This window comes from Acipenser ruthenus, chromosome 25, assembly GCF_902713425.1.
Source record: "Acipenser ruthenus chromosome 25, fAciRut3.2 maternal haplotype, whole genome shotgun sequence".
Classification (NCBI taxonomy): domain Eukaryota; kingdom Metazoa; phylum Chordata; class Actinopteri; order Acipenseriformes; family Acipenseridae; genus Acipenser; species Acipenser ruthenus.
In genome coordinates, this window is record NC_081213.1 from 2064540 (window position 1) to 2077913 (window position 13374).

A 13374-nucleotide genomic window follows, 5' to 3' on the forward strand; every position below is an offset into this window, starting at 1 on the left:
TTATTATTATTATTATTATTATTATTATTATTTAAACTATGTGAAAGTTTCGCGGTCATCATCGTTTTTTAGTTTTTTTTTTTAGTTTTTTTTTAGTGTTGTCTTCATTCATTCTTAATTAATTGCTTTTCAAGGGAATAGAGTCCTGATCCAGAAAAAAATATAAATAGGAAATAATTAGCAGAACAAGTATCCAAAAGGAAACATTTTGGAAACATTTCACTCAATGTCCGCCCCGTCCAAATGCTACTGCCGTCCAATAACAACAACACGGGCCGTTGTAAACAGCTATGTTCTGGGCAGCCTTTGATTAGACCGCCTTCTGTAACAGAATTATTAGCAGGGGAGACCAACCAGTAGAAAGACACAAACCCGGAGAACTTATTTGCATAACCGTTCATTGCCTGACTATATCCAATCGCTGTTCGCGGGGGCGGTTCCCATGTAAATGAGCTGGCAAAGGAGAGGCAGTGAGCGCTCCATTCACATTGCAGAGCATAGGAGCGCACAGAGGTGACAGGCACGATAGTGATAATTGCAATTGGGAATACGTTTAACAAAGCGAGTCGCTTCAAAGTGCTTATTATATCCGCTATTCAGCAGCAAACTAGTGCTGTATTACTCAGCTACGAGTTGCTGTGTAAAAGGCTTGCCAAATCTAATTTGGAACTAAAAGTTTGACACAGATTGTGAATTCGTAGGTGAGTTGATTTTAATCTTCATTATTATTATTATTATTATTATTATTATTATTATTATTATTATTATTATTATTATTACTGTTGTTATTAAACAGTGCGTATTAATGAAAACGGATAGCGTGCGTAATGGTAGCTAAATAAAAAGGCTGTTTTACATTTTTTTGTAGTGCATTGTTACATAAATTATAATTGTGTGTAATTATTATTATTATTATTATTATTATTATTATTATTATTATTATACGCGGTGCTTTGTGTAAAATACGTCTATATCTTTATCAGTCTGTTCTGTCTAATAACTGTCAGTGTGGATACGAATTTGCATTTTATCCATCAGTCTGTCACTCTGTCTTGTCTGTGCAAAGGTAGGACATGTCTTTTCAACACACACATATGCTGTAGTGTGCTTGCGTGTGTGTGTGTGTGTGTGTGTGTGTGTGTGTGTACTATTTAGGCATAGCATTATACATGCATGTATGCATTTAGGTATGCATGTGTGTGTATGCATGTATGTATGTATGTATGTATGTATGTGGGTATTTGCCTTGAATTGATATAAAGATAGACAGATGTACAGTGGTCATTATGAAAACGTTTTTGGGGAAAAAAACAAAAACTACAAAAAGCTCCCAATATGATCATGTTTGCAAACCTTCATTTTGATTTTGATCGCAAAAATCTACTGAATCAATAAAGCAGTGTTTTTTGTGTTGGACAAACAGCAAAAGCGATGCAATTTTTAATTACAATATGCAATAGGATATTTCGTTCAGTGAAGCAGAAGTCACGTTAAGCGTCTCTCTCTATACTAAACACTGCAGTACTACAGTTTGTTGAACTGGGATCCAAAGAGCTGATCGTCCTGGTTGCCACACTGGAGGACTAATCAAGTGTGCAACAGGCAGTAATACATGGGGGGGGGGGGGGGGGGGGGGGCATTCCTTACCCCACCATCCTGTATGCATTCATAAACATTAGTGATGGGAATCAGGAATAAATGCAACATCTGTAATGAGGCATATTAAATGACATCTCGTTGAATCCATATACCCATAAGATTCAACGCCTGAAGATCCTGAGATTCCAGAAGCTTGCAACAACGATCCTTCATTTAAAAGGCTACAGTGTCACAGTGCAAGCAGGAAGGAACTGGAAAGACTAGAGGCTGTGTTTGTTTACAGTGAGATGCAGGCAACAAGGCAGGCAGAGCTGGAGAAGGGTGCTGGAATGAGGGGAGGCAAACGCAGCAACCGGCCTGATTTACATATGGAACTGATACAAGCTTAGCTGAAGGAGCTTCTCCATTAGCACTGCTGGTATAGCTCTAGCTGTGGCCCTTGATGTCTGCAAATTCATGTCTTGAGTAGTGCGGAGTGAACTACACACTAGCTACACCCTGTGGCTTCGCAATGTTACTGCACCTTCCTGGATCTGCGTGTTATACTATAAAGAGTGACGCATCAATATGACGGCTCGTAATGTTGGAATTGGCAGAAGGTAATTACACTTGGAGCAAACATGTGGCTACTGATCTGGTCCTAGCATATGAAACGCAACATCTAGACAGCAAGGTAGCTCCCAGTCATTGCATTTTCAGCAGGGTTTATGTTGTAGCTATAACAGCAGTAATACCCTCCCTATTGGTGATTATTGATTGTTTTGGACCGGGGGGGTGGAGGGGGGCGGGGTGGGGGGGGGGGGGGAGAGAGAGGCCATCTGTACACAGGATAAGATGTAATGGGATTTTGAGAAATGCTTCACTGTGATTGGTTGATTTCTGGTATGATTTTATAATACAAACCTAAATGAATGAATTAATAACCAGTCCCCTATATGAAGCCAAAATAGAGGCTGCCTCATGAACATGCATGGAGAGCATTCATGGTTATTCCATGAAGGAGCATGTCTGCAGCCGTCCTCATCTGTGAAATAAACAGCTCAGTGAATTCTGCTTAGCAGCGCAGCATCATTGGAAACATACAGATTCGCCACTGTTGTTCGATTTGAACGAATGCAAGATAGAGTCCAATAAAATTTAAAAAATCACTCCATTTCATATCATCTAACGCTACGTCCTTCAACGCTTGCTGCTTATGTAAGGATAGGACTTGTATCAGAGACCGGGTTAGTGCAGACAGCCTTTAAACAAAGGCGTGTTGTACTAGGAGTACAGCAAACACATAACAGAGACAATGCAACATGAAGCAGCCTTAGAGTGCATCTGGAATACACTGAAGAGATACATAAGAGAGCATACATTGTCAGCAAATCTCAACAGAGCAATCAGCAGTGCTATGCAGTAGCCTTTTGTTCCTCAGTCATTGCTGAGTTTCAGTGCTAAATGTCTTTTCCTCTTCTGGAAGGCGTGTGAGATTATGAGTCATGGTTCTGAAGGTGTCTGCATCGGGGAGCAGCAATGCCTGGGTCGTGATGTTCACAGGCTTGGTTTTCAGTTTGCTGGGTGTACGTAAAGGAATCTGAAACTGTATGACCCTGAATAAGATCCACTCAGCGCGTTTCTCCGTGTTTAAAAGGCTGCTGTATCGTTGAGAAGAAATGCCGGCAAAGCTTCTAAGTTTAATTCGTAACAAGGCAACTACATAGCAATGGCATTTAGGATGCATTCTGTACATACTGAGCCACAAAGCTAACATGAATTCATTATGACTCGTGTTCATTAGCAGATACAGGGGCAATAAGAGTGTGTGGCAGTGAAGTGGCCGTGTCGCATTAGCAGTGCAGCATGGACCTCCTAGGCTGGTATGAGGGGGTCTTGTTTGAAAAGTGAATCGACTGAAATATGCAAGCATTGATGGGCCTTCTATCCTTAGTTTCCTTACATCATTTTATTCCTCTTTCTGTATTACAGTCTGGTAGCTGCTCTTTGTCTTATAGACTGCCTCGTGATGTGGTTCCTAATAAAGTGGCCCGCCATGCTGTCTGTTCTGGTGTGGGGTCAGAGAGAGATGAAACAGTCCAGGGAATCATTGCTGGCTGTATTACAGCCATTGGGGAATACAAGACTGGTGTAAGAGGAGTTAACTAGAGCAATTAATAAGCCATGTGGAGTAATTATTGCCTAATTCATTAAACATCTCTGTATCCATATTAAACCCCTTACTATAAATAATGTATGTGCTGCACCAGCCATGCCCCACTGCAAGCACAGAGCTATCGGCCTGCCACAAAATCAACATCGGCCTGCTACAGAATCCCACTGTTAGATTAGAATGGGATTTGGACACGTTGTCAGTTTGGAACGCTAACTTTATTAAGATAGGCAGCTCACACAAATCATAACACAAGCAGTATTTATGTAGTTTTGGCTAAAAAAACTGCTGTGTCCTATTTTGAGGACAGTTAAGTTAGACGTGCACATAATCAGAGCAGTGAAATGTCATGCCGGTTATGAAGCTCAACACATAGAAAATGGAGCTTTATCATCACTGTGGGGACGAGAACACCAAGACGTTTATCATTTTTAGGCTTCCGTTTCTTATTTAATATTGAGGCATCATAAATGTATCTGAAGGGCTATATTTGCAGAATGAACAGCGACATTTAGACTTAACTTTTGCAGTTAACAGAATCAGAGGAAGATATCATAACAATGTAGTTAAAGAGAAAATTAAAATAACAGGTAGATGCTGCCAGTTAAAAATGCTCCACAAAATTACAAAGTAACCTGACTTCAAATGAGGCCAATGGCTAAATCGTTTTTCAATTCTGTTTATGCAGGATGTTTACAAATTTTGTTTTCTTCTGATGTATCTGTCCTGGGATTTAAACATCCATCCAGAGACACAAATAACAAATCCTGCACGAGACTCTCAGTGCTATTTTTTTCCAAATCATCATTAGCACATTTTTTTTTCTGAATGGAAAAAAAAAAGCAATTAAAAAATGTAATAAGAAACAACTTAATACTTAATTCAGGCACCTGGATCAAATGTCTTTATTGGGCTTCAGAGAAAATTGTGCTAATGAAATGACAAATTTGAGAAAATGTGTAGTATATTTAACTGGATCGTATTAAATGACTCAGCTTTTGATTCGTTTGCAGCTCATCTCAAGGTCTGCAGAGGAACATAGCAAGCTGATATGAGAAGCTTCACCTTGTAGCTCTCTCTCTCTCTCTCTCTCTCTCTCTCTCGCTGTCCTCCGAGCAGAATGAATGCATTGCTATAGAAACCGTTCTCGCTCCGGCACAGAGAGCTTCATTTACAATGTTGTAGCAAGGAGGGGCCCCTGCCTGTTCCTGCTCATGATGGGACTCAAAGGAGCGAGGGATTTGCAGCAGGAGACTGGAGTCAGGAAGATAAGGGCTCAGTCTGGCATTCCTGGATTCAGAGTGTCTTCTTATTAGTCCTGTATAACAATACACCATCACCTTTGCAAAGCGCACTTCACATGGTGGACTGCAGTACACTGCTCTCAAACACATATGAGCGCAGTATTAAATACTGTACGAGGTTCAGTGTAGCTTTTGTCACTGATCGTCAATTGTGTTTCTGTTGCTGGTGCAAGCTGTAGTCTGCTTCTCTAATTCTCTAGGTGTTTGATGGTATCCCGCAGTTTTTTTTCAAACTTTCTCTAAGGGCAGAGTGTTCTGTCTTTGGGGATTGCGCAGCTGTGAACCAGTTTTTGCTAAAACCAAGTTAATTGGGCTGCTGTGCACGCTGATGCATTGTTGAGATCAATTATTTAACAGTGGGACTTTACCCTCTAATGAGTGTTCAAAGTTTAGAAACGGTCTGTCTATGGAACCTACAGTATGAGTCACATTCAATATGATTCATCCTCTTCACTCGAAGGTAACGGGGGTCTGAATGGCTGAATCACAGCTTCACCTGTTTACAGAAATGCAATCCATGTTGTTACCCAGCAGGAAAACACGCTCCGTAGCCAGTCCATCTGTCGCCGTGGCAACGGCTTGCATTGGAAGGCTGGATAAAGAGCTTTGTGGGTGGAAATGTGTTTCATCACAAAAAGGGGTCCGCAGCGAGCACTGCAGAGGTTATGTGATGCTGCACGGGTCTGTGTGATAAAAACCGAATATTGTGTTTAAACAGACTTCTCTTCGATTCTTCTAGGGTTTCGTTTTAGTTAGCACATAGTAAAGCACCACCAGGTGAACTAATATTAATAAATATATATAAAAAAAATAATGCCGTCAACAGACCGATAAAATGTTTAGATTTAATAGGATGGCCTTACTACTGAAGGTAGAAAAAAATCTGTCAAAGATTTTAATTATCGTCTGTGCAAGCTGATTTTGAAATCACGTTGCATCCGTTTTTTTTTTTTTCGGAGCATCTATAAAAAGCACTGTACCAGCAGAAACATTCTGTGCTCATTTTGTATTCCTACCTAGCAGACCAGGCACAGTCTTTCTTGATCCTAAAAATACCCACAGCTGCACACCTTCTCAAATGTGCTCCCAGCAGACACTCTTGCTTTTCCCTTGTCTGATCCCTACAAGCCCTGAGTGATGCTCTGCTTTGCTCAACCATGCACTGCCTCCTCCATCGCAATCTCTGCCTCGGCTTCCACGTCCTTGAAGGAGTGCCAGTCGAGGTTTTAAAATCCTTACCTCTTATTAGCACTGGCAATATTAACGCTGCCCTCTGCCCTTGGCTTCAGTTTGCTGTGTCACATGACCCGAGTTTGGAATATGCAAGTTATTTCAAAGCTGTGCATGCAATGTTATTGCTGTTTCCTGCTAACCAATCACTCACAGTGGTCTACTGCAATCAGACACTGAGCGAGATTCTCCAAGCGTTTTACTCCAACATCGTCATTAACGCGTTTTTCTTTTTATCTGAAAGGAAGAAACACCCGTTCAAAATCTTAAACGAATAAGAGAATAACTGCCGACCAATCACAAGACCCTAAATTCAAAGAGTTATTTATTTCTGGTTTAGTAACTTTACGAAGTGCGTTATTTTTTCGCTTTCTGATAAAATTGTGCTGGTAACGATTTGGATTAAATAGACAGTAGCTTTGAGGTACTAACATGATGATCTGTGTGGTTGTTTTTTAATTATTGCAGATCCTGAATTGAGATTAACATTAGGATTTTCAGAACAGTCAAAAGAGGAGCATTGAGAATGCCAGCAAAACTAATAAGAGGCTGGATTAGAAAGCGCTGCTTGCATGTTCTGTAATCCTCAGTACCTCCTATGATTAACTCCTTTGGTACCTTTTCCATTTTATAATGATCATGTCTACGCTGATCTTGTGAAAGGAAGGCCGCATGGTTTCTATGCACTCGACTAAATTCGTTAACACTCTCTTTTTTTGTGACATTGATTGGACCCTATTCACGGAGCTGTTCAATTGCAAGTGCACATTGTAATTGCACATTACATAATTATATTAGATGAATGCTTTAATCAGATTACAGTGCAGGTTGAAATGAAGTTGAGCTGCATGAAAACTGCAGTGCTTAAAAACTGCAGTGTTTAAAATCAACATCGGATCATGCCCAAATGTACTCGGAGAGTATGATATACGCTTGAAAAAGATTGGTGCAAATTTAACCCTTTCATGGATATATAAAAACCTCTTCTGGTCTTTATATGAGGACATACGGAAGACGCAAATGCATGATGACATCATATGAGGATGCCATTTGTCCCCCCATATAAAGCAATGGAAAAAAAATTGAAAGAATTTTCAATGACGAATATATTTACTATTTGTCCAAAACTAGTTTGTTTTCAGCTCATTTGAATGTTTCCTGCATGAAAGGGTTAAGGAATCTTGAGGAAGCTGGCCCTGCTCTTGGGTATTTGATGGATTGCTCCTCCTTGGAGAGGAGTGTTTGTGTTGATATCGGCGGACAGAGCTGTGCAGAGCTCTGCGCTCTTCTTGCTAGTCGATGCTGTTTTGCATCAGTCTGCCTTGACAAGCTGGGTGTCAAAGAGGTGACAACACAATGGATTCGAATCAAACCCCTACCTCTCCTCAGCGTTCACAAGATTTCGCTACTCTAACAGCTGCAAAATGAAATGTCGGAGGCTTTCAGTCTTAACTGGGACCCTGGGACAATAAAGATGAGCAGTGATTGTCGTCTCCCTCCCTCCCTCCCTCCTGTCTCTCTGTCGCTTGCTCTCCCTCCCTCTCTCGCTCCATGCAGCGGAACTAATCTTCTGTGATATGGCTGCAGGGATTGGCAGCCCGCAGTCTTCTCAATGTTATTGCTGCACTGAAGGAACATTCCTTGAACCTCCTGGCCTGTGTTCTTTTATTTCTGGAGAGCAGGTGGCTGCAGAGGTACTGTAACTCGTGCACAGGACTTGCTCCTTCATTACTTTTCACTGGTCCTTAAGCACTGTCTATGTTTCAAGAAATGATGGTAAAACTACAAGGTTACCATTCACATTTGCCATGCATAACTGGAACAGAGGCTGTTCAAGTCCCATACTCACATTGTGCAGCTTCACACTTCCTCGAGCCAGGGAAAGAAATAGGCGTGTCCTCCTGTGATCATACATACTTCAACTGCATAATGATCAGCAGAGTAGCGAAATCTTGTGAACGCTGAGGAGAGGTAGGGGTTTGATTCGAATCCATTGTGTTGTCGTTGTTTGTGGTTTGCTAAAGTAATACAGGTATATTTACATTAGTGGTAAACTGCTATTAATATGGTATGGCAGTGCTATTTTAGGCTATTTATTTTAAATCAGTTGAAGATCTCTTTCATTGGAAATGCTTGATTTACAAATGCCGCAGTTTCACTGAAAGTAGGATGTTATAAAATTAGAACATTTGGAAATTAAAGCCTGATGAAACTGAATAGGTTCTACACGGAGGAAAGGGCAGTCATTTAGTCTTTTATAATTGAAGAAAATGTATTAATAATGAAAAGTTCAACTCTCCAATGATCAGGGGAGCAGTGTAAATGGCGCCGCAGCGAAAACAGGGCAGGAAAATTGATTTAAAAAGAAAAACCTGGAGGACCTCACCCTCGGCACCTTTCATTTAGCTTCAACAAGGGATGATAAACGGAGACGTGTTCGAGAGAACGGCAAGAAATGAAACGCAGCCTTGAGTTAACAGCCACGTCCCTCGTTGCTAAGCAGTTTATCTCACAAGGTTACATTTTCCTGTTTCGAATCCAGGAAAGAGCGAAAAAGAAAACAAGCACTGTGGCTGACCTCAATTAGGGAACAGATCCATTTGTGTTGCTAGGCACCACGGACCCAGCTGAACCACTTCCCCTTTTCCTAACAAATCTGTGATACTCAAAGGAAGGGGAGATCACTGGGAGCCACTGGATTGGATTTATTCTGCAATGATTGGCAGTCCACAGGCATACCAACTGCATCCTGACAGACAGACTGACAGACAGGCAGAGAGCAGCAACAACACACTAGGTTGACAGTCTGTGTGTCCTTAGTGTTTTTTTTCTCAGTTATAGATGAATGGAATAGAGGAAGTCCACAGACTGGTGCATTTTGCAACTTGGATTAGGCAGAAGGCGAACATATATATTGCACATTTAATGTAGATATTCACGCTGTGTCGCTTCTTGAAAGCGTGTCAAGGTTAAAAGACATGTCAAGTTGTTGGTTGGCAGATCTAAACCCTACTGTGTGCCAGTGTACTGGAATGGGTTTTTATTGTTGTTTTATTTCCATTGGGGAATGGTGATACAGTTTGACAGTTTGTGGAGTCTTGTGCCGGCGCTGGGAGAGTGCAGCCCGGGTAGTAAAGCTGCTGGAAGGTGAATCAGAAGTCTTGCCTCGTTACACATTTCACAGGAGGCTGTAGGGACTGTGAACTTCACTGCAGGCTTTCTTTAAAGGGGCAGAAGGGCAGGCAGGCAGGTCATCTTCAATACCGAGGGACACTCAACCCTCCCAGCATCCCTGGGAAAGGGGTTCCCTAAAAGCAATGTGGAAGAACAGGGGGAGACGGGGGGTATCCCTCTCTGGCTGCTTGCAAACCTATTTCCTATTGCATATCTTCACCACCTTATTTTAAGGATATGATTAATTGTGTCTTGGTGAGCAGCAGCTGTCTCATTGTGCCTTTTAACAAACTAGCACCAGTTCATCATGAATGATCATTTTATTTTATTACACATCATATTATTATTATTATTATTATTATTATTATTATTATTATTATTATTATTATTATTACCCTCTTTTCAGTATTTTATTTGCTTTTTTCCATCTCCCACTATGGTGTGCACAGCGCTATAACATGCCCTCATGCACTTACGCATTCCTCAAATAACGACTGTCCATTTACACCTCTCTTTCACAGGGAGGGGCTAAATACCCCATCCACTGTGTAAAAACACTTGTCACACCGATGAAGACTGCAGACGCAGCGCCTGTCTATATGTAGTTATAGATGAACCGGATTGGTAACTTCTGATACAAACATATGTGTTCTCCATCCCTAAATGATACCGTGTGGATCTCTCATGATGTTCCTGTTAAGAGGAATGAGCTGGCTATTGCATGTATTAGACAGTGGCCTTGTGCAGGTATGAACAGGTCGATTACAGTAAGGCAGTGCCTGTCACACAGGGAAGGATAAAGGAAATAGGGTTTTGTGAATGGATGCTTGAGCTTTGTATTTCACCAGCCCAACCAGCATGCAAACCCCTTCAATAGATTTCTTGTTCTCTTCAATACAATGGCAGAGGCACCTTGAACAGCCTTGTCTTAAGCATGCCACTAATGATTTAATTCAGCTTTCAGCGGTTGGGGGACAGCTAGTGTGTGCAGTGGCAGTGTCTGTACCTGCGGAGACTAAAGGCTTGGTGTCCTTCCCCCTTGTGTTCCCGACTATAATTCAGCAGCTCCGCAGGGCAACGTGCAGTCCTGTGATCCGCCACGGTGCCTTCCCTAAAGAAAACTATTAATAAACCACACTGCAGAGGAGACAGCAGCGGGAAGGGAACAGGGAGTGGCGGCTTGTTTTATTTTCAGATTGCTGAACAAGCGCAGGCAGCTCTTCTTAGTTCACATCACCAAACCAACACACTGTTCAGCACAGTCTCCGGTTGAGCCAGGGCTGAATAGCAGGTAGGGGTGGTCAGGTCAGGATTTGGGTACACTGGCTTTTAGAGCTGTGGGGGGAGGCGCTTAACGTATGGTGTGTATCTGACCGCCACTGTTCATGGAAAATGAAATAATAAAGTTCATACATTTCACTCTTAGTAATGTAAGCTTAACAATGCCAATTACATTGGCTGTGTTGTGCAGAAATGGCTGTGGTTAACTTTTGCTTTTCCCTTTTCGCCTGTGTGTCTGTGTGCAGTTGTGTTGCGCGATGGGGAAACACAACAGCAAGCTGGCTCCGGAGGTTCTGGACGACCTGTCGAAGAGTACAGAGTTCAACGAGAGCGAGCTGAAGCAGTGGTACAAGGGCTTTCTGAAGGACTGTCCCACCGGCATCCTCAACCTGGAGGAGTTCCAGCAGCTCTACGTCAAGGTCAGAGCCCAGGGGCGAGAGCATAGCGCACAGAACACAGATCACGAGCACAGAACACAGAACACAGAGCACAGAACACAGAGCACAGAGCACAGAGCACAGAACACAGAGCACAGAACACAGAGCACAGAACAGAGCACAGAACACAGAGCATAGAGCACAGAATACAGAGCACATAACACAGAACACCACAGAACACAGAACAAAATCGCTACTACTGTGAAGTGAGGTCCAGGGTGTGATGGGATATGCTTCTCAATATAAGGTCTGATACCGAGCGTTACCCGCTGTACAGAGTGTCTGTGGTTCTTGTTTCCTCTCCAGTTCTTCCCGTACGGAGATGCCTCCAAGTTCGCACAGCATGCCTTCCGGACGTTCGATAAGAACGGGGACGGGACCATCGACTTCCGGGAGTTCATCTGTGCCCTGTCCATAACATCCCGGGGCAGCTTTGAGCAGAAACTCAACTGGGCCTTCAACATGTACGACCTGGACGGAGACGGCAAGATCACACGCATGGAGATGCTGGAGATCATTGAGGTGAGAGGAGATCATTGAGGTGAGAGGAGATTATTGAGCTGAGAGGAGATCATTGAAGCTGAGAGGAGATCATTGAGGTGAGAGGAGATCATTGAGGTGAGAGGAGATCATTGAAGCTGAGAGGAGATCATTGAGGTGAGAGGAGATCATTGAGGTGAGAAGAGATCATTGAGCTGAGAGGAGATCATTGAGCTGAGAGGAGATCATTGAGGTGAGAAGAGATCAGTGAGCTGAGAGGAGATCATTGAGCTGAGAGGAGATCATTGAGCTGAGAGTAGATCATTGAGCTGAGAGGAAATCATTGAGGTGAGGAGATCATTGAGGTGAGAAGAGGTCATTGAGGTGAGAGATCATTGAGCTGAGAGGAGATCATTGAGCTGAGAGGAGATCATTGAGCTGAGAAGAGATCATTGAGCTGAGAGGAGATCATTGAGCTGAGAGGAGATCATTGAGCTGAGGAGATCATTGAGGTGAGAGGAGATCATTGAGGTGAGAAGAGATCATTGAGGTGAAAGATGATTGAGGTGAGAGGAGATCATTGAGGTGAGAGGAGATCTCTTTAATTATCTCCATGTCATGCCATGAAACCAAAGAATTAGGAAAAAAGAAAGTAAAAACAACAATTGAAAATGGTACACATGTGTTCTTTTGACTCAGAGGAGTTTGATACCTTGACACGCGACACATCAGGTCCATGTCTAGGACAGTATTTCCTCTCTATTCTGTCTCTGGTAAGTCTGGATGACGAGTTGCCAGCTGTAGCTGTCTGAAGGCAGTCCCTCTGTTTCTCTGCAGGCGATCTATAAGATGGTGGGCACGGTGATCATGATGCGCATGAATGAGGACGGGCTGACCCCGCAGCAGCGCGTCGACAAGATCTTCAGCAAGATGGACAGGGATCACAACGACGAGATCACGCTCGAGGAGTTCAAGGAGGCAGCCAAGAGCGACCCCTCCATCGTGCTGCTGCTGCAGTGCGACATGCAGAAATAGATGAGGGAGAGGGAAGAGAGGGAGAAGGGAGAGGGGGAGAGGGACTCCCACAGCATCTGGAGCTACCAGGGGTGTGCTGGGACCAGCTTATCTGTTTATGTTACTCGCCAGCTTCGGTACCGTAATGTTTTTACGGCTCCCCTCAGAGTTGTTTAGTTCACTTTTTAGTTCAGTTGGGATAGAGCCGTCCTCTCGCCCATGTTGGTCCACAGGTATTAGTGCCCCCACCCAATCTTCTCTGTGCTGAGCAGAGCGTCCTTTTTTAGAGGAAATATTGAATTTGGGTGCCACCTGTTTTTCCCTCTAACTGGAAAGGGATTAGCTGTCTAGCAAAGGATGAAAGAAAGAAAGAAAGAAAGAAAGATATGGTTCAACGTGTGGAACGGAGCTGCTCAGTAGCGTTGTACCCTCTGCTGGGACTTGTCCAATATATTTGAAATTAAAAGTTCTAATGCACAGTGATTAGGGAAGCAGTAAAAAAAGGTACTGAAGTTAATAAAGGGTGAAATCCAAGGGACTTTGCCTTTAATATCTTTTTAATGCAAAAAAATACAAAGAAATGGGGATTCCTACTCTTTGACCACTGTGTGTCAGTAACGTTCAATTTGAAGTGCCAATGAAGAGACTTTTTCCCGGGACAAATTGATTGTATATAAGGAAGTTTAGATCTGTCCATTTTAAA

At 42.7% G+C, this 13374-nt stretch overlaps 1 protein-coding gene across 1 annotated transcript; it reads left to right on the plus strand.

Moving 5' to 3' along the window:
• Nucleotides 1-491: 491 nt before the first annotated feature.
• On the plus strand, nt 492-13056 carry LOC117964616 (hippocalcin-like protein 4). The gene is made up of 4 exons (XM_034908701.2): nt 492-701; nt 10986-11159; nt 11484-11699; nt 12495-13056. The coding sequence occupies exons 2-4, from the start codon at nt 10998-11000 to the stop codon at nt 12690-12692; spliced, it is 576 nt and encodes a 191-aa protein (XP_034764592.1). The 5' UTR covers nt 492-701; nt 10986-10997; the 3' UTR covers nt 12693-13056.
• Nucleotides 13057-13374: the final 318 nt, after the last annotated feature.

Coding starts and splice junctions, on each gene's coding strand:
- LOC117964616 (XM_034908701.2), top strand. CDS start 10,998: ATGGGGAAACACAACAGCAAGCTGGCTCCGGAGGTTCTGGACGACCTG. Junction 11,160..11,483: donor TCCAGCAGCTCTACGTCAAG/GTCAGAGCCCAG, acceptor TTTCCTCTCCAG/TTCTTCCCGTACGGAGATGC. Junction 11,700..12,494: donor AGATGCTGGAGATCATTGAG/GTGAGAGGAGAT, acceptor GTTTCTCTGCAG/GCGATCTATAAGATGGTGGG.